We start from the raw sequence: 20617 nt of genomic DNA, 5'->3' as shown, positions 1-20617 counted from the left end.
TATCACTGTACCTGATGCACTTGCATTCAACGTACGATAATAAAATCTTTACCAAGTTCAATCTAATCATTTGATTATTTCCTTGCGATACAAATATTATCGTATAAAAATTTTTTAATATTAACAATTATAAGAAAAGATCAAATTAACAGTTGAAAAATAAAGTGAATGATGAAACGAGTGAACACTAATTTGTGGAAACTATCTGTCGTACGATTGACAAATCAAATATCTGTATTATCGGACTAATAATGTTCGTTGGATGAAACGTTATTATTGGTTATTTTACAAGGTTAATTACGAAATTAATTATTGCCGTTTAACGCATCGCGTTAAGCTCCAATGAAGAGACTGCCAACCTTGTAGAGAAGGTCTCATCGATATTTTATCGATAGCGCAACACCTCAACGCTGAACGCTCTAAAAATAATCACGCTGAATACTACGGACTGTAAAATCTGCGTCTCGTGTTAGACGCGTATGGAAAGTGTCCGTTGGATGTTTCCATTTACACATTCTAAACAAAAATTTTACGTCCTAATTGAATGGAAGCAAAGATAGTTTTTTTCTTCGTTGTTAATCATTGCTTGATATGCACGTGCATCGAGAACTAACTACGAAGTATAAAATTGCGTTTTATATATATATTACATATAATAAAATTGATATACATATATTATACATATATATAATATACATATATGAAAATTGGTCGTAACAAATTTTTGAAAAAATATAGAGTTCTTTTGGGATAAAGTTCTTAATCTTTGATTAATATTAATCAACTTTATTATGTGGTTTATTAAATTAACGAACTGAGTATAAAGTAGGTAGATGAACGCGTGAAAAACTGCAGGATATAAGATGGGAAATATGTTTAAATAAATTTTAATATTTAATAAAATTAAAATAATAAGTCTATATTTCTATAGAAACGTAAATATTTTTCGTCCAAATTTTTGAAATATTCACATTCTTTAATCAAGATTTATACGAATAAAGTTATGTAACATTTACGAAGATATAATTTACTATTTCTCAGTGTCAGTTTTTGGTCTGATTCCAATTAATGGAATTTGAAATATGTTGTTGCATATTACACAATACTTTCGTATTATTTCAATTTCTTCTGAATTTTTCTCTATCCGTCATTGTTGTATTTCCTTTATTTAAGCTTTCATATGATTTTCAACATATTTTGCTAATTACTTAACAACTATTTTGTTGTATGAAATTTATTTAGCGAACTTAGTAATTTGATCGTGAATAATACAGCTATAACTTAAAACTGAATAGATTATTTTAAAATTACCAAACAATCACTGAACGATTACATTAAATCATTTAAATATTTTAATAAAAAATAGAAGGAATTGCAATGTAAAAATTATTGATAACGCTAACAAGTATCGATAATTATTGTGTAAGAATATAGAGTAAGAACATAGAGTATTAAAGACGAGGACGCATTTCTAGATACTTGAAAACATCATTAAGTGGTTCGCCTCCCGTTGCAAAAATGTCATCGGTAGAGAAGAAAGGTTAAAGGTATGTTAACGAGGAAAGCCGCGCAGTGCATAAATTGTAATACAACAGGTTAAAAATATTAAAGCTAGTTAAAGTAGGTATTTCCATTTGTTTCTACTTCCTCGTTAACTGTTTTATATTATATATGAATTGTTTCACAATATTTTGTATAGAAATTATAGCGCTTTGTATTATAATGCTACAATTGTCTCCATATCCTGTGCTTTATGCTTTAAACTTTAAACTTTATAATTTACACCATTTTACTTTACTTCGTGTTTTATTTTGCTAGCATTATTTATTAAAGTCGATGTTCGTTTCAAGTAATGAAAAAATGGTACGTGTGACAATTTTTCAAACGCGATAGACACGTGTATGTTCTACATATTTCAAAACAACTATAAAAATATTTCATTACAGTTTATGTAAAATTCTTTATCCTACGGTCAGAGTAAAGAACGAGACAGTAATATTTGTTAATTCTTACATTTTATTTTGTTTCCAATATTTATAATCGTTCTAAACTATAAATTAATAAGCTTTAGCATATCTGATTAATTTCTAGTTGTTAATTAAACTTCATAGTCGATTAGAATTTCCAAGGTATTCTAAAAACAAAAGCAACATTCCACTTAGGAAAGTTAAAATCTTCTTTTTTTGTAATCTTCTCTTAATTTTTATATTATAACTGTCATACGTTGGTTTTACAGTTGTGAAATAAGAATAAGCTTCTTCTAGTGTTTTACTTTTTCGGTGAATGTAATCTGTTCTTTTGGGGGACGAAAAAGATCAATCGTTTTTCAATACAATATCAAATATATTATAATTCGTTCCTTATCACGTTAACGTATAAAAATATATATATAATGCAATATATAAAAATTGAAAATTTTTCCTCGGTTTTATAGTTATAAACAATGTTGCTTCGTAACAGTATATTATTCTATACAGAAATATTCAAACATATAAGAAAAAGGATAGTATATCTATACAATCTTATTACTTCGCCTGAATTATGGATTATAACAATATTAAATAAACATCACGTTTAGCGACTCTCAATTAGTTGTCTAGCATTAACTTTTAAATGGCAAAGAATTTAGAAATAATTTAACGCATGATTTAACGCATGATAGGATTTAAAATGTGAAATTTATAGTAGATGCTTCTATTTGAAAGCTAATTAAAGTACTAAAGATTTACTTCTGAAACTTCCAAAGCAATTAAAATTATTGATTTCGAATTCTGCATGTTGAATTGTTCATAGCACAAGACTAACATTGATTTTTATTAACACATAAACGTGACTACGTACATTTATTCATTTTTATCGCGCCACTATACTCATAGTCTTCTGCATATAATATATTTAAGTACAGACTAGAAATCAGTAGTTAGTTCCAGCGTTAACTAAGTAATCTACACCGACGCTATATCCTGCAAAAATAATACCTCAAACATTTCCTACTATCTGAAAAGCCCAACTTAAACTCCCAGCAACCAAACTAAAACACTCAAATCGCAGTGCGTACTTACTTGTTGCACCGCGGATCTACGAAACGCATCAGCAGATAATAACGAGCATCAACGAGATTCCTTCGGGTGACGTGTAATAAACAGCGGGCAAACAGAGAGGAGCGAACAAAACCGAAGAGAATAGCAGAACCGAGCAAAGATCAAACGGATGCGAACAGACAAGTCATAAGGCAAACGAAAAGAATAGCAACCTGTCGTTCGAAATTTCGTTTTGAAACTTTGGTGCACGCGCACGCACCATGCACCAGGATATAAGTACATGTTGGCAGCGTATCGGTCGGTAATCAACGTGAAAGGTTAAAGGTGCGTTTAGGGTAAGTGTGAATGCACGGGAGCCCACGTGAGCCAGCGCAGGTGTGATCGTACCTTTAGTGCGAGTGGGTGGCCCGGAGGGGTGTCTTATTGATCAGGATACGAAGCTCCGGAGCCTCAGTATTCGCGGGACCACCACCCCGTCGAAGCGTTCTCTCGCCAACCGGGATATATACACACATACACAGTACTCTTCACGGTGCTCCTCGCGGTGCAGCTCCGCTACGTTCGATTTCTCCGTCTGTCGAGCTCCAATGTACCGTGCGTCGTGAGAAAGAGTCTTCTCACCTGTGACCGGCGTTTTCCTCGCGAAACGACGCGCTGTTTCTTCACAGAAGCTCGTCGAACGCAAAATCATCAGAGTAAGTCTTACAGCAGATAAATATTTGTTTTCCTTTATTATTTGTTCCGGGGTAGGACTCGCGGAAAAATAATTAAATTTCCGAAGATCCGATAGAAAGTGGAATCGGGAACGAAGGTGACGCGTTGGTGATAGACAGAGTAAATACAGAGGCGACTGGCGTTCTCGTCTGGTGATTTCCACGACATTTTCTTGCAGATCAAAAGATAGATCGTTGTTACTACGGATGTAGTTGTTGATGGTAGTTCGCGTTGGTTGATAATCTGGCTCGTTCGCTAATTGTCTTGTTGTGATCATTGGCGTAGGTGTAAATAGGTACGAAGCGTTTCCGTGCTTTGTTCGTCTTTGTGGAACGTGTTCTCTCATGCGGAAAGATAATAGGCGATTCGAATGTGGATCCCAGATAGTCTGTCACTTTTGCCGCCCATTTTCGCTACAGTCGAATGACCCAGTTGACGATCGAGTACTCGTCGTGGATACATGAGATATTGCCCGACGACCTGCGGTGACCCATTTATCGATTCTCGAGATTTTAATGAATCATTTCCACGATTGTTTTCATCGCTTTCACGCACGCACGAGTACATCTTCAACGATGTTTCCATCAAAGCCTTTTGTTGCCATTATTACCAACTATATAGCTAGCTATTCATCGAAGCTTAATTTAACAAATTTAATAAAAATGTAGCTGATTACAAATATGCCTTAGGAACGATCTATCGCGCAATCCTATTTGTCCTTATTTCGTACATCAAAGTAAAAATCCTAGAAATCACGTTCCATCGCCAAAGAAGTCTCGTTATTAGATTTTTCCCGGTTCTCGGTGTCCGGGGCCAAAGTTCGACGAAAGAGGCGCGCATTAAAATCACTCTACAAATACGTATATCAAAGCAAGGGGTACACTGACCTCGATTACCGAATCTATCGAGGCAACTTACAGTTATACGACGCTGGAACCGAGCCAGAGCCAAAGTTGCAACTGCATTTCGTGCGATTGGCAGCCGTGAGTCAACGTACGAGGAATCCCTCTCGCCGGGGACGTATCCGTAAATCAATGTTGTTCGACGCTCACGAGGATCCCGGCCTTTCACACGGTCGATAATTAGGTCTCGGTGAGATTCAAGTCGGATATTCGACTCCGTTTCCTGCTGGTCCCTCGCTAGACGAAGGGAAGTTATGCACGAGGCACGGGGAAACCGAAGCAGCTTCGAGCTTTAAGGTAATCGCGTTTCCCTGTCGCACCAAGGACCAATAATTAAAGAGAAAATAGTTTCAAGGAACGATAGGAAGAGGAGGAGAGAATTTGTACGATGGAATATTTATGCTTCGACGCTTCGAACGCTGTACGAACGATACAAGAAGAAATGAAACTTGGGAAAATTCTATCGAAATTAGTTAAGAAAGCACGAGAGCGATTAATCGTGAAATACAAAGGGAATGGTATCAGTGAATTAATTCAGAATTCATAAAAGTATGGTAAGATGATTAGTTGGTTCTATGATCGATGGGAAAGGAGGGAAACCTAGAAGAATTTTATTAAAACCGATTCGTAGTCTACTAAGCTGTTGTTTATTAAAAGTTCTATTCATAAAGTTGAAGAAATACGTAAGCGATTAATTACGAGATACGAAAGAAATATGATTAGCGAGTTAGTTTAAAACTTGTAAAGATGTGGTAAGATGTTTGATCTTACGACGAATGTGAAAGAAATGAAAACTAAGAGTTCTATTAAATCTGGTTTAAAAAATACGTAAGTGGTTAATGACAAAATGTGAAAGTATCGTGATCGACGAAAAAGAAATGAAAATTAGGAAAATTCTATTAAAACTGGTTCGAAAAACATGTATACGAGTGATCGTGAAATATACAAAGGAAATAACGTTAGTGGATTTAGAATTTCGAGTCGTTGATGGCTTATGACGAGCAATTTATGTTAACAGAAATTATTAAGGGACTATCCATGTGATTAATCGTGGTAGGTGGAGAAAAGGATCAAATGTCGGGGTAGATTTCGTTGAAATCAGTTTAGGGCGACTACTGGCGAGTCTGTTGGCGGTGACCGACGTGGAACGCTTATTTTCACGCAATGCACGGAACACCCCTGTAGATTGGTACCTTCCGCGAAAGGGTGAACCACCTTGATGTCGTGCCACCTTCGATAAAACTGACTTGCATGCACCATGCGAAGGCGCGTATTTGCATAAATACTTCCCAAGCTATTTTCTTTTATCGTTAGGACTACACCTATGGTCCGATCAATTAAACGTTCTGGAGAAAAAAATTGGTCGGTCGTCGGTTAATTTTCTCTGATGTAATCTCCGATGAATTCTCATCGTATTGTACTTGTCATATTTTTTTCGTGCGATCTTCGGATGATTTATGCCTGGATTTATCGTCGAATGAAAATCGACCAGTTCTATAAAAACTTTTATCGAAATACAATTCCTCCGCGATATAAATACAAATGTATTTATCGGAATCGTGTAATACGATAAATAGTTTATTAAAAAGATTGAAATATATTGAACAGAGATTGAAGCTGCTATTCTTTCACTTTCTTGGAAAAAGACGAACACGAGCAAGGGTAGTTTTTTATTATTAATTCTTCGAGTAAAAGATCGTTACTATGAACGGTCGTACTGTACCAATCTCAGCGAATGAAAGCGAAACGATTCTATGTGCTCGATAGATTGACGTGTTGTTCGCATAATACTGTGACAAGGATTGATTTTTAAACGATTAGTATGAATAAAAAATGTGCAGGTACAACAAGTAGGTAATTGCTCTATGGTAGTAAATTATTATAGGAATTTTATAACTATTTAATAAGACGTGACGAAGACTAATCGTATATTTTCTATGAGACCGAATTCAATCGCGTGGCATGGACGCACAAGGATCGTTTATCGCGGTCAACAATCTGTTTACTAATTTTTGCTCGAAACTCTCTGGCGTGTCCCGTTAATCCAATTTTGCGAATCGATAATTTTATCATGCATGAAATAGATTATCGATCGTCCCCCAATTGTTTACGTCCTACAGCCAGGAACTGGAGATCCTGTGAAAGTATATCAAATATGAAACGTTCCACTGCCAATATGAATCGTTCATCCGTTTACCAACAAACGATATTAATAGAATCCCACGAACCCTGCAGAATTCTCACAAATACTCATTCCTCCATCCTCCATCTCGCACCGTTCGTGAAATATCATTTAATATTTATCTAAAAGTGAAATTTTATACGGACGAAATGTCATTCTTCTCTCTCAACGTGAATCGTTCATCCGTTTACCAATAAAATCAATTCCACGAACTGTTCAGAATTTTAACAGACTTCCATTTCCCTGCACCTTTCTCTTCGCACATCGTGAAACACCATTTACTCTTTTGACAGTGAAATAAAGCAAGAAGTTCGAAACGGATAATCTAGAAAATAGTTGTCTGTTTTTCCTTAACATTTCCTGCATTTTCTGATATAAAATACAAGGAATATTGTGAAATTTTTGTAAGGAATAACTTTAATGATTAATAATTGTATTTTTGAATTCTTTGCGCCTCAACTTCGCTTTTGTTTCAATGAAAAAAGAGCTTTCAACGAGTTAAGAAAATTTGTAGCATAAAATTGAAACGGAGTCCTTGAACATAAAGAATTTTCTGAGAGTAGAAAAAAACGATTCAATTGAAAATGTCCCAAAGAACATAGAAGAATTAAGATGTAAAATTTGTAATATTGTATTTCGGTTATATTCTCGCCTATATTTCTGAATGCTCAATGATCAATTAGAGTTAAAATTTTAAATCGACGAATATTTATCTTCCTGGATATAAAGTCTTCGTCGAGCTACCAATGGAATGGTGTTATAATAGATTTCCACATTTACATTTTTCTTCATACGTCATGAAATACTATTTTATATCTATTTAGAGACAATTTGGAAATTTCAAATTGTCAATTTGAAAATTTCATCAAATTTCATATCTTTCCTCTCTTTCCTCTCTTTCCTCGCACATTGTCTAGAAACGTTATTTACTATCTATCTAGAGCCCAAATTTTAGACCAACGTAAAATCATCGATACGTAAGTTTGTTTATTCATTTACCAATAAAACATTCCCTTCTCCGTCTTTCACTTGTTACAATACTAAAATATCGAAGATATTCAAATATGTCTTGTCTTAATAATTACTCTTTTGAAATTTCCATAGAACTTCCTTGCCTCGGTTATTATTAAAAGACTAACATCTTTGCATCGCAACAGATTATTTTCATTTCCATTATCTCGTATCAATCTCCTTCTACTAAAATACTCCTAATAAATAACATTACAATCAACAAATCGAGATTGTGCTTATCACATTTCTCTCCTGCGATCTTCGATTGTTTCATTTAACAAAGAAATATTAAAATAGATAAAAAGGTATCCATGTAAAGCGTTAATATCCATTTAGAACGAAACTTTTAGCCAAGCAAACAACTATGTGTACATTTGTTTGAAGAGATAAAAAAATATGTATTTACGGTATTAATATCCATTAAGAAGCAAAATTTTGGCCGAAATGATCGTAGCTTGGTCAGCTCGTTGCTACCAAACGAACCGAAAAAAGTGGAACGAATCAGAGCGAGGAACGTGGAGGAACCAGACGAGTCCACTGTGCGCTCGCATAACGCGCGCATATTAATCCTACGTGTTTCCACGTTTCATTCCTTTTCTCTTTTTTCTTCCTTTCTTTTTTTTTCCTATGGTTCCTTTTACACAAACGACGAAAAGAAGAGAGACGGAACATGCCCGCGAGCTTTTGGCAAAGATCCAAGACAGACTCGAACAGTGGAGTACTGGTTGCACATTCGGTGTGTCTATAGCCGTTCCACTCTGGTCGGTGCACATGCAGCTGCAGCCATGACACCAGGAATCAGGCCACTGTCCCACTTTACGCCTTTCCGAGCAATAAAGGTTACCCCTTCGTTCTTCGTGCACGTAACCAACCCGTTGCGAAACTTGTACGATTCCTTGGCTGTAAATGCAAGACGCCGGACAGGCGCGCCGCGCCGTTTCGACCCATTCGCTTCGAGGAGAATCGAACCGCGTGCGTTTAGAAACGGGGACGAAGTGTGAGCCTGGTTGACAATCCGGCCGGCCTTGCGATTTCGTTTACAGCCGCGCTTGTGAAAAGCCGCGACCATTGACGAGATCCTCTTGAACGGGGCAGCCTTGAAAGTTCTGCGCCGACGAAAGTTCTCCGCACCGCGAATCTAGGTTCTATCGAATCGCCAGCTCTCTTACAGTTTCTTCCGTAGCCTCCTTTTTAATTGTTATATATCGTCGAACAAGAAATATCGGTGCTGCGGTGTTGAGAAGGTATGCTTGGTCGTTCTGTATTGGAAATGTATCGTGTCATGATACGTTTTTCTTTTCTTTTTTCTTCATTTTGAGTAATATCGTTATTTTCTTATTTTATTTATTTATCTCTTTGGAATTTTTATACAGAGTGTTGGGTTTCATATGGCTTTAAAATTGTAAAGGTTTACAGTGGTCATTGAGAGAAATATAAAATATAAAATATAAAATTGAGAGAAAAACATTTTTTGGTAAGATGTGACTTAGTAATTTAATTACCCTTCTTGGTAACATATCAAATGCAGAATAGAAAGATGTGCAAATACGTTAATTAGAGAAATCTAGAGAAACGTATCATAACAAATAGTTGTGTTGAGGTGAAAGACTTCATCCTTTCTTTGATCTGATTTCTTTTCGTTTGAATATGAAACTCGTATTTGTAATTAATTTTTCTAATTCGATTATGTATCGTGGATGAGTAGAGTAAACTTATTAGTCTGTAATAACTAAAATTCTGTTTACTTGCGAGGAAAAAAAATTATATTTCAATCTAAAATTTAGGAAATAATTATTTTCATAAATAGATAATATTTGGTATCGTTATAATAGTATATTGAGAGAAAAATACAATAATAAAAAAATAAAATTAAATTAAGTAAAAACATGGACATACGAAAGTACATCTTTTAAGTTACATGGCGTTAAATGATGAAGTATCCTTAATATGAAATATACCAAATTATGTTTTGCACGAAAAGTACATACCGATTTTAAAACTTGCATCGATTAAACATTCTTTTATTTAGTCTGTTAAGTACCCCTTTAAACCTTTAAAATCTCAGACCTCTTTTTAACACTCGTATGTTGAAGCACGACTTGCAATCACGAGTATTGTGTTTCTTTATGCAGAAGTTTTCAGCATGGCAATAGAAAGTTTCGATGGAGTAGTTAGATAATTTCGTGCTAAGTTTTTATTTATCGTGAATATGATTTCTAATATAATAAATGTAATTATTAAACTTTCAGCTGGATATACATGTTTCATGAAGAAACCAGTGAATTTCATGAACGAAGTACAACATTGTTGTTAGAAATTGTTATTAGATGCGCTAGATTAGATAACTCTGTTTCATTTGCAATATTAAACAATCTTATTCTTGGAAAATAATCTTTTCTTTTGCACTGTACTTAATGCAAAATAAATTATTCTCAATTTTCATTGTCATTAGAAAATCATTCGAAGAAGCAGGTTTCTATCGAAACAGCTTTAACAATAAAACTGTAACACGCGTAAATAATTTCAATCTATAAAATTTAACAAATCACAAAAACTTATACATACGCCTTCCCTATCAAAAATGTCGTTTTTATTAAATTAATATTAAATTAAAAGCTTCCTTTTAAAAGTTTCAATTAAAATCCTTATTTCATAACTTATTAACTAACACGAAGAAAGCCAAAGAAAGAGAAAGTAAAACGTTGATTATGTAGGTTATTCAGTAACAACAGCTGAAGCTTTCTTTACGTTCTAATTCAAACGAAGCCAGAACAATGAGAACAAATTCAATAATTGGAAATCCACGAGCATGGCGGCAACAGCTTTTCATCGAAACGTATGAGTAAACAGAACGGGAATTGTTGAACTACTCGGTTCTGTGATTTGTTTCTATCTGTCCAAGCCCTGGATGAAATTCGTGCACGTTGAATAGCCGGGCTGTGCAACGCATGGTAACACAACACGTGCAGATTGGATCTCGTGTCGTTCATCTTCCGTCCTTCGTGAACGTAACCGTGGACACGCGAAATTGTGTTTATCATTAGCACGCGCAGAATTATTCTTTTGTAAGATTAACGATGAAATACTGCGGGTCGTTCCCGCCAGCCGGCCTATCGCGAACATAAACTAACTCCATTTTCGAAAATTTGTTATCATTGCCTAGGAATACACAATTTTCTAAATTTGTTGTTCAGACGAAAGCGTAAATATTTGTGAAAATGGGATACTTAGTAATTGCAGTGGAGTTTATAGTGTTCTTGTTAAACATAGCTATCGTTCGTTATCAAAATCATGGACATTGTACGACGTATGATTTAGACAATTTCGAAAGATGGTACGATAGGTATGTATTGCGTTACGTCTTTTGTAGTTTAGATCGTAGAAACATCGTCTACGATGGTTTCATTTCTGGCATATGTTTCTATATTATAACAGATACTATCGTGTTATTTTGCAATGTCAAAATTGTACAGTATCGAACAAATATTGTGCGTTCGCTCTAATAGTTGTAAATTATCATAAAATGAAGTTATGCTTCTATAAGATCAAAATATGTGTACTTCTCGTTAGATCATTTGCTCTTTATTTCTAAGCAAACAAATTCTGAACCACCAAAAGATTTCCTAACAATTTAATAATATTAAATAATAAAATAAAATATAATTAAAGTTCTAATAAAAAGTGCCACGAATCATATAATGTGCGAAACAATTTTCTAGGAAGAATCGTGTATGTTGCCCTTTTCTTCTAGACCGTTATTTGCCCTTAGTCCTCAAATATGGAATATTACAAACTATTTACCATAGAAAAAGATTTCAGAAATATTGGAAGAGCAAAAAAATATATTGCGAAATCACTGCAACTTTTACTAATCCCTCGAGCTATTCAATTTTAATTATAGATCAAAAAGTGCGAAAACTCGTTTATTACACGAAATGATTCCATAGAAATAAAAAGAGGAATTAAAAAGGATATCGTTAAATCGTTGTAACTACGAAATTGTCTCCAGATCAACTAACCGAGTACGTACCGAGTTATATATTTCCACTTTCAGGCTATTCTATTTTAATTTTTCACTCAAACGTACCAAAATCCTCTTATCGTACAAAAACCCGATTCTCTAGAACTCAAAAATATATATATATGAGTGTGTGTGAGTTTTCTTATATATCTTTCAAACATGAAGAATTGCAGTCGAACAAATCTCTTTAAAGATGACCTTAAAAATAGAGGTTTCAAGCATACTGACATCGATTCAGACACAAAAATGGATCGGTTAAATCATCGGTGAAGATGGCAAGTCGATGTTTACAAGTCGAAACGCTCTCTTGAGCGTGCTAATTTCAACGCAACCGGTCGATTCCAAAAGGAAATCAAGGAGGACGCCAAAAACGGGACTGCAATAGTTTTCTAGCCGTGCAGCTGCACCCGGTGCAAGCTCTGCTGTTCGATAACCGAGGTGCAACGGCCGTCGGCCCCAAGAACGTATCTAGGCCACCGGCACCAGCATTTCCACCACCACCACCGGCACCACCATCAATATCATTGCTACTGCTACAACCATCGCGAACCATCGTATATTAATACTACAACGTTGTTGTTGTTGCTGTTCATTACATATACACGAGACGCTATTGAATTAAGGAATCGCGTTTCCCTGGATGATCAGGAGAAGCGAATTGAACACGAAGAAAAAGATAATCAAGAGGCTCGCTGAGAAAAGTGGTACAAGTGCATTTTTACAAGAGTAAGATAAGTATAAGCAACGATACATAAGATTCATGTTTATCTCGAGAATTTTCCTATAAATTTTTCGACTCTTCTTCGTGAATCTTGTATACAGAGGAATGAGATTTTTCGTACATCTGTAAACAAACGTATATTTTTTATTAAAGTCTAGTTAAATCAGAGATTTTTCCATTCGTATCACTTGTTTTCCGAACTCTCAGTTATCGTGTTCATGTGTCGTTATGTTGCATTATGATCTTGACGATTTGATATTATTAGTAGACTGTTCATTGACTATCACGAGAAAGAGTACAGAACAAGAATTACGTGGTTTTATGCTGAGACTAAAATATCAAAATTTCAAAGGTTACTTTGATATTTTTGTTTAATGGAACATCCTGTATTTCCTTGCGGAAAGTAAGGGGACATTTTTAAATCGAGATTTCGAAAATCATTGAACTTTATTCAAGATGAAATTGCAATATTCTTTTCCACGTAAATGCCACGCAATTTCCTTAAAATTTGGAAAACAATCGAAACTATTCGTATTGTCTTGAAATGAATAGATTAATTACGAATTGCTTTTGGAACTCTCTGGTGTTTTTGGCACACGACGTGGCAAACGTATGGCGTTGAAGACATTGTCTAAGAACGAAGAAGGGATATTTTAAAGACTTTAAAACAAAGGAATTGATATTTGTAATTAAGATAAGAAATATTTCTCATTTATGGCAAACAACGTAGATTTCCTCTGCGACATGAGAGAATCGAAAAAGATATCGTGGATGTCGAAATATTGAATATTTTGATTAAATGTAAAAAGATTTAAGTAGCAATTATCATATGGCGCATTGTAAATACGGCTACTACTATCCCTGCCAGGGACTTGACTATGTTACCGCCGTTAATCGATGTGAAAGGTCACTACTATTTTTTATCAAACGTATGCACTTTGATAAATATATTACGGGGCCAAAGTTACGGGTGTTTTACAAAAATAATGTTGCATGAACTACATGAACCTATTTCAAATTTGACAAATAAAACAAATTTCTAAAATTACATCGTATCAATTTTTTTGAAAAAAGTATATCCCACAATATCTAACTCAAAATATTTGCATCAATCTTTCGAAAAACATTCTATAGAAATCATGCAACGTTTCAATCTTCAAAATGATCACCAAGCAATGTCCTTTACCTCTTGGAATAAAGTTTTATATTATACCGACAAACGTTGGTTACAATACGATACTTAAATGTTCTAAATTGAACAAAAAGAAAAATAAATAGAAACTAAAAGTAATACAATCAGCTTACCAAAAAAAAGCAGTGCACTTCATCCAACACCATAAAACCAAGTCACCGTGTTACAAAATCCAGTGAAACTCGAACAAATCCAATTTCCCTGCGTCAATCAGCAGCAAATGCATGATAAAAAGAAACTAAACTTCGGCTTGCACAGGAAGATTTCTAAAGGTGTGCCAAGGACGCGATCATTAGTTTCGCTGGAGACACGGGCTTCAAGACACCACCGCCTTGTCATTGATCGCGGCACAAAGACAGAAAACAGGAGTTACAAGAGCAAGAAGAATACAAAGTCTGAGGAGATCTTGAGTTTCCGTGATACATAGAATGGATGGACAAGAGATTGCCACATGTTGAGCGAACAATAGGCTCGTCGCTGTACCGTGGAAATACAGCACGGTCGGCTCCTTTGTCGTGTAAACGTGCTAGAAAAAGGGATGTTCGCGGCGATCGGGGAATTAAAGCCAAGGACAGGCTGCAACCTATCTTTGAGATCGAACAACGAAAAGGGGAGGGTCGCGTTATTGCCGTTTTATCGACAAGCCATGGCGGACTCTCGGAGGTTTCCCTTGTTTTCCCGGATTCAGCCACATCATATACGACAGCTGGTAGTGCTGCTAGATATTGTGTGTTCGAGCAACGTGGAATAAGGCCGGGGAAAGTTTCTGCGAGGACACCGGCTCGGGACGATAACTCGAGGGACGAGACACCGCTACGAAGTCGATACGCAATTTCACGCCACGTACACTTGATCCTTTTTTCACGTATCGGGTGTTGCGAAAGTATATTTGGCATGTTTGCTCTGTTAACCCCAGAATGGAAGATATATTAACTCGTTACTTGGATTTCCAATTTGTTTCATTTCTGTCCGAAGTGGTTCATACTATATTTATACTTAAAAGAATCGAAATCGATCTATCTTTATTAACTTATAATTTTATAATTATGGGATTTCCAGTTAAGAGATGATTAACAGGTTTTTCTGTCTCAATCTTGCTTTAGTTCTAAGGCAAAAAGAGATTTGTTATGTTCCTGTAGATATTTTTCGTATAGAATTAGAATGAGAAATTACACGTATAAAAGATTGAAATTGCCAAGATATCCTCGTTTATTTAAGAAAAGGCTATCTTAATTCTATTCTACTACAGCCATATATGCATTTTTTTAAATACATTCATCGCTGAGGCTGGTTGTTCTCTATAGAAAAGTATTAAATGCTTTATGCCAGAAACTTAGTCTAGTCAACTTTTTATATACTGTCATGTGTAAGCTACATATAGTTACATTTATATAAAAGTATACAAATTTAAAGAGAAGCTTATAATCTCAACGATATAATAAAACCACACTGCAGTTAAAAACTTCAGCACTTTAACAACTACCATATATTTGTTTGTGTATAAAACATTGGTATCGTGTACTCGAATTAAGATATTTTTAACAACAAAGAATATTTTTATGAAAATGCCTTAAGCAACTGAATTGTCTCTGCGCGTATTTATATTCTGTCATATGTTTTTACTAGATAAACATAGTACAGTAATATGTAGTAATACTTTATGCGTGTGGGTTTTATGTTTGTGACTTTTAAAGGCTAAAGTTGAAGACTTCATTTACTGATTTATCTTGATACGTATCTTGCGATTTATAGTTATAAGATCAGTTCAAAATTTACAACTTTCATTATAAGACCTATATTATAAGAGTTCTTTTTTCTTTTTTATTATAAGATAACAGTTACAAGTTTTATACGTTACGGTGAAATGTAAATGACAAGTTTACAACATATTTTTCCTTCTTTTGTATATAAAGATGTTTCTTTTTAGAATAACGATTTAATAGAAAATTTTAAAATAGTTTGATGTTAACGATTAGATTAAACGCAATTAACTCAATGTATGCATAATACTTATCTATATAGGAAACATTACTTTTGAAACGCAACTCTTTAAAAAGTCTGGTCTTTATGCTAAGAATACTTAAACGCGAAAATTCTTTAAAATTTCCTATACTTTTATATCTATAACTTCTTCTTGTTAGTAAAACGATATATCTTCATATCCTACTTCTCGACTTTCAATGACTTCAAAGTAAACGATCTACTCACTCCTGCATTTATTATTCAAATTTATACAAAAATAAATATATCTGGAAAATGATTCGAAGCAAAGAGCTGAAATTATGTACAACGATTTAAATTTAAATTTTAATGAGAATATACAACAAGTTTAAAATTTAAGTATACTTAACTAAATCATGGCATGAAGAAAGAAATCATGCATGCATTTTTCTTTGTACCTTACTATAGCATACTTAGCTCTGCATAGTTTGAAGTAATACTAGTATAAACTATACAGTAAACTATTTTGGACAAACTTAGGCAAATTATAGTTATATAGTATGCGAACACTATCGTCAATTCGTAGTCATAATACCAAAATGTTAACAAAACGCATGAATTAATGGTAAATAATTAAAATGAATGTGTACCTTGTCCTCGATAATAAAAACTTAAAAAATATACTAATGATATACTAAAATTAAATATATTAAATTAAATATTTAAATAAAACTAAAATTAAATATGCGATTCATTGATTAAATATTATTGCTAGAATTAGTCATTATAATCTCTTTGTGAGTTCAAAAGAATCTTCTCTATCTGATTCATAGCTTAAAAATCAGAAAAGATGATACTAAATTATTTTTCAAATAAAATTATGCCATTACGTTTAACACTTTAACATTCACATAAGCCAATATTATTATTACACATCAACTTCTAAAACTAGATTTTATCGTGTCATTTTTTAAGTGTGGGTTTTTATACACTTATGGAAAATTTAAAGGTGTAGAAATTTCCATAAAAATGTAAATTTGCATAAAAATCCTCAGTTATCATAGTATTTTACAAAATTTCCTCATTCGTTATTTACTAACTAAATTACATCCTATGTATACGAAAACAAGCGTACAAATACTTAAATATCGACAGACAGATTTGATTAAAATAGCAAAGAAAGCTGCCGCTACAAAGTGATGTTCGATAAAGTTTATTTTCAAATTATCAAACAGTTAGTTCAGAGTTTTCACCACGCCCACCTTTCCCATCGACAGAAATTTAAATTGCAAAATTGTTCATTATTGATTGATTGCCTCTGCTTAGTACGATCTGCATTTGTATTTTCTTTTTTACCCTGTCAGCGTATTGTTTTTAAAAGAATAATCGATATCCGGTTTATCGGATTTTTAATTAAATATCCAGGTATTACAGGAATAATGAATATCTTATTTATGGTGTCCTTTCAAAGATGATCACGGCGTTGCCAGTGCCCTCGGTGAAGGTCTTCCACAAAACTTACTATCAGGAAAAAGGATCCAGGATAGGGAACAGTCAACCTGGAAGTCCTTTGGCCGAGAACGAAGCAGTACTAGCGCTAGTTGACAAAGAACCTCTGGAATATTACTTTTGTGGCAAGGTAAGAATTATTATATCGATAAACCATAAGTATTAAATATTTTTTTAAATAAAAATAAACGTGTTCACGTAGTATCGTGGCTTAGAATACCATGCTTTTAGATACAGTGGCTACTAAAAGTATTTGTATTGTATTTATAGATCATAGACAAAAAAGAAGCAATTTTTAAATTCAATAATCGTCCTTTTAAGTTGTCCTTTTATTTGCTTTTGATATCACGTATATATCTTTGCAACCTATTGGACACTTCAATAATAATTCGTTACTTGATTGTTCGCAAAATTTCACAGATCATCTATTTTTAAGAAAGTTATATTTATAAAACGAACAAATTGATCGAATTCACGAAATTAACAAAAACGAATTTGTCGTGTTCTTCTCGTGTGCTCTCCATTTGTTATAGCGTTCACGTGTTATTTGAGTATGTACAAGTGCTTGTACATTAAATTTCGTACTATTTAATAGTATTTTCATACGATCATAAAAATTTGATACTATGAAAATGAAATTGTATAGGAGAACTGGTAAGAAAACGCTTTATGGAAGATTAAGAATATGCGTACTTTTGTACCCATTGTATTTTTGGAAATCTTTTTCCAAAGAAATTATAAAATTTTGTTGTATCGATTCTTTGCATGTATATTTATTAGCACTTGAAGAACATTTATCACATTGTCACTTTCTTCGGGTAAGAATAATCTAAATTACATGAGTTACCATTGCCATTATGTAGAACTCCTTTGAGAAAGTGTTCTCTCGGCTGACACGATTTCGGTCATTCTACTTATCTGAAAAGGGAAAATAAAAAAGCTCTTGATCACTGACAGCTAAAAATTAGACGAAGAAAGCTAATAATGTTCTGAAGTGACATTTATCAAGCGTCTAAACATAATTCATAATCTCCTCGATTGCAAAAGGTTAATTTAGTACCTGCTGCATTCAATTGACAAAGATCGATTACTTTTAATCTTTTAAACGTACGAATCGACCTAAAATAAAAATGTCAGAATTTTCTTCAGAAAAATGACTAATCAGCGAAAACGAATGCAAAGCTACTGTCAGTAATTCTCTGAAAACAAAAGGTACTTGCTACTCGAAACAACTAGACACAAAGTTTAAGGAGATAATTTTACACATGATTAGCGAAAAACTAAAAAGTCAGTGACTCTTTGAAAACAAGAGATATTTACAAAGTTATTGCATATAAAACTTGGTATATAAGAGGAAAAGGTAATTATTGACAGTTCGCTAAAAGAAAGTATAAACAAAGTCTCTGAAAACAAAAGATATCGATCACGTTAGTTAAATATAGAAATTAGAAAGTTTGATAGTTAAAACTTAACCGATGGACAACCGTAAATGGTGTTTACTACGTCGTAAAGATCAGAAGCAAAATTTCAAAGAACATCGTACCAACCGATAAATCAACAGACCTCAATTACAATCTTAACTAACTCCAAGAAGTATTATCTTAGTACATATGTACGTACATAGTTCTTCGTATTTATACAGTCATTGTTCTCTTCCTTTGCTTCGCTCTTAACTATTTTCGAGTGTAAATGCAATTTACGTACGTGAAATTGATATCAATGAAGGACACGATGAATTTCCACAAAATGCTTCACACGCATCGGTTGCTCAGGTTATTTATAATTTTTTAATCGATTTACGACGAACTACGGTACGGTTTCGAATTACGACGAATTTTAAACCAACTACGTAGCGTTCTTGGTATTGATGAAAACACGCATATACATAAGTAGTACGTAGTGACTCACGAAAGTAATTGAACACTTCCAGAAACCTTTTATAAATATACGTGTTATGGATGTTATGGAAAACATTTCAAGATTCCATTGATATTGTAACGAGATACGTCTATTATAATTACTAATTTCATATGCATTTCGTAGAAGTCAGAAAACTATTTACGCAGTTAATTATCCATTATTAATAAACCACCCCATGATATATTTTAATGCACCCATTGTTATCACTAGTTATATTTGAAGACAATAGGAAAAGAACGTAATTCTTCGTTGATTTTCTGATTTTAATGTTATTTGCTAGCTAGTGTATAAAAGAACGTATTTTAAAATGAGACTATCAAAATGCGGATAATTAAGTGTACAATGAACATTTTTGTGAACAATCAATAATACCTACGTAATATTGGTATAATATCGTAAGCCTAATCGCATAACGTTCAATATCCTCGAGATGTACGTTTCCAATAAATATCTTATAACTTTTATATACATTACGGACTATTTTCGAATTCTATCGATACAATGATTAATTATTAAATGTTGGAATGCAATTTTCCAAACGTTGCGTATAACGCAGACAACGTATTCATAAAAATCTTCTATGATAATTATTCGCGTAATTTTTATAAAAAAGAAAACAGTGAAATTTCTAAAATTCGTAGAAAAATGGAGGATGCGGTCAAAGGTCGTTTCTGATCAAATATAAGATTACGAAGAGGGACAAGGCACAAAATTAATGAATTCTGAGATCGCGGAGGCGTTGTACACGATTTTCCTCGGGGCGTTTAAAATATTATTGTTAATTAACTTTATTCGTTTCTCTGTCAAACTCGATTTTCCAACTCTCGCATTTTACCACTGTCGGCAAAAACTTTTCAATCTAGTCAAGTGCTCTTACGATGGTCGAACGTGTTCAAGAAACGATCTCTAATACTCCTACTGTTGCTGACGCAACGTTTTATCTTCCTACCCAAATGTTCTGTACTTTTTCAACGTCGTCGCTCTGAGACGTTACCTACTGACGTAATATCATTTCCTCTTTTACTTTTTTGAGAAAAGTTAAGCACTTCATGTATATAGATATATTAACGGTAAAAGCAAATAAACGTGCTTCGGTTTATTCTAAATGAATAATTACGTCAAACGAAGATTATACACGAATAGTATGACTTTTATGAACGAATAACATGTTGCAAAGAATATATGTATACACACGGTCTATCCCAAAAAATAACCGAACTTCTTAAAAATAGCAGAGAAATCGTTTCGGGGAAAATCTTTTATTTTATTCAACTACTACTAAGACGTTGCGCGTCTTTTCGTGGTATCGCTTTGAATATCTTAACGGCTTCTCTTCGTTGTTATTTGAACCCGTGAGAAGGATAAGTAGTTGCATCGCTGCATCTGATGAATAGGACGGGTGGTATGATATCTTAATTTACTTGTTTTCAAGAAAAGCAATTACAGCCGCATTATCACGTAAT

General features: G+C 33.8%; 1 protein-coding gene across 1 annotated transcript in view; it reads left to right on the top strand.

The window, feature by feature from the left end:
- The first annotated feature begins 3474 nt into the window (after nt 1-3474).
- The window catches only part of LOC132904705 (uncharacterized), a 29995-nt gene continuing 12852 nt past the window's right edge, over nt 3475-20617 (top strand). Inside the window, exons 1-2 of the mRNA XM_060955417.1 lie at nt 3475-3736; nt 17197-17364. Of these exons, the coding sequence (XP_060811400.1) occupies nt 17197-17364 (168 nt within the window). The 5' untranslated portion in view covers nt 3475-3736. The remainder of the gene's footprint in view (nt 3737-17196; nt 17365-20617) is intronic.

The sequence above is a fragment of the Bombus pascuorum genome, chromosome 2 (genome assembly GCF_905332965.1).
Source record: "Bombus pascuorum chromosome 2, iyBomPasc1.1, whole genome shotgun sequence".
In the NCBI taxonomy this organism is placed as follows: Eukaryota; Metazoa; Arthropoda; class Insecta; order Hymenoptera; family Apidae; genus Bombus; species Bombus pascuorum.
Note: the sequence above shows the minus strand (reverse complement) of the source record. Positions and strands in the feature narration are given on the sequence as shown.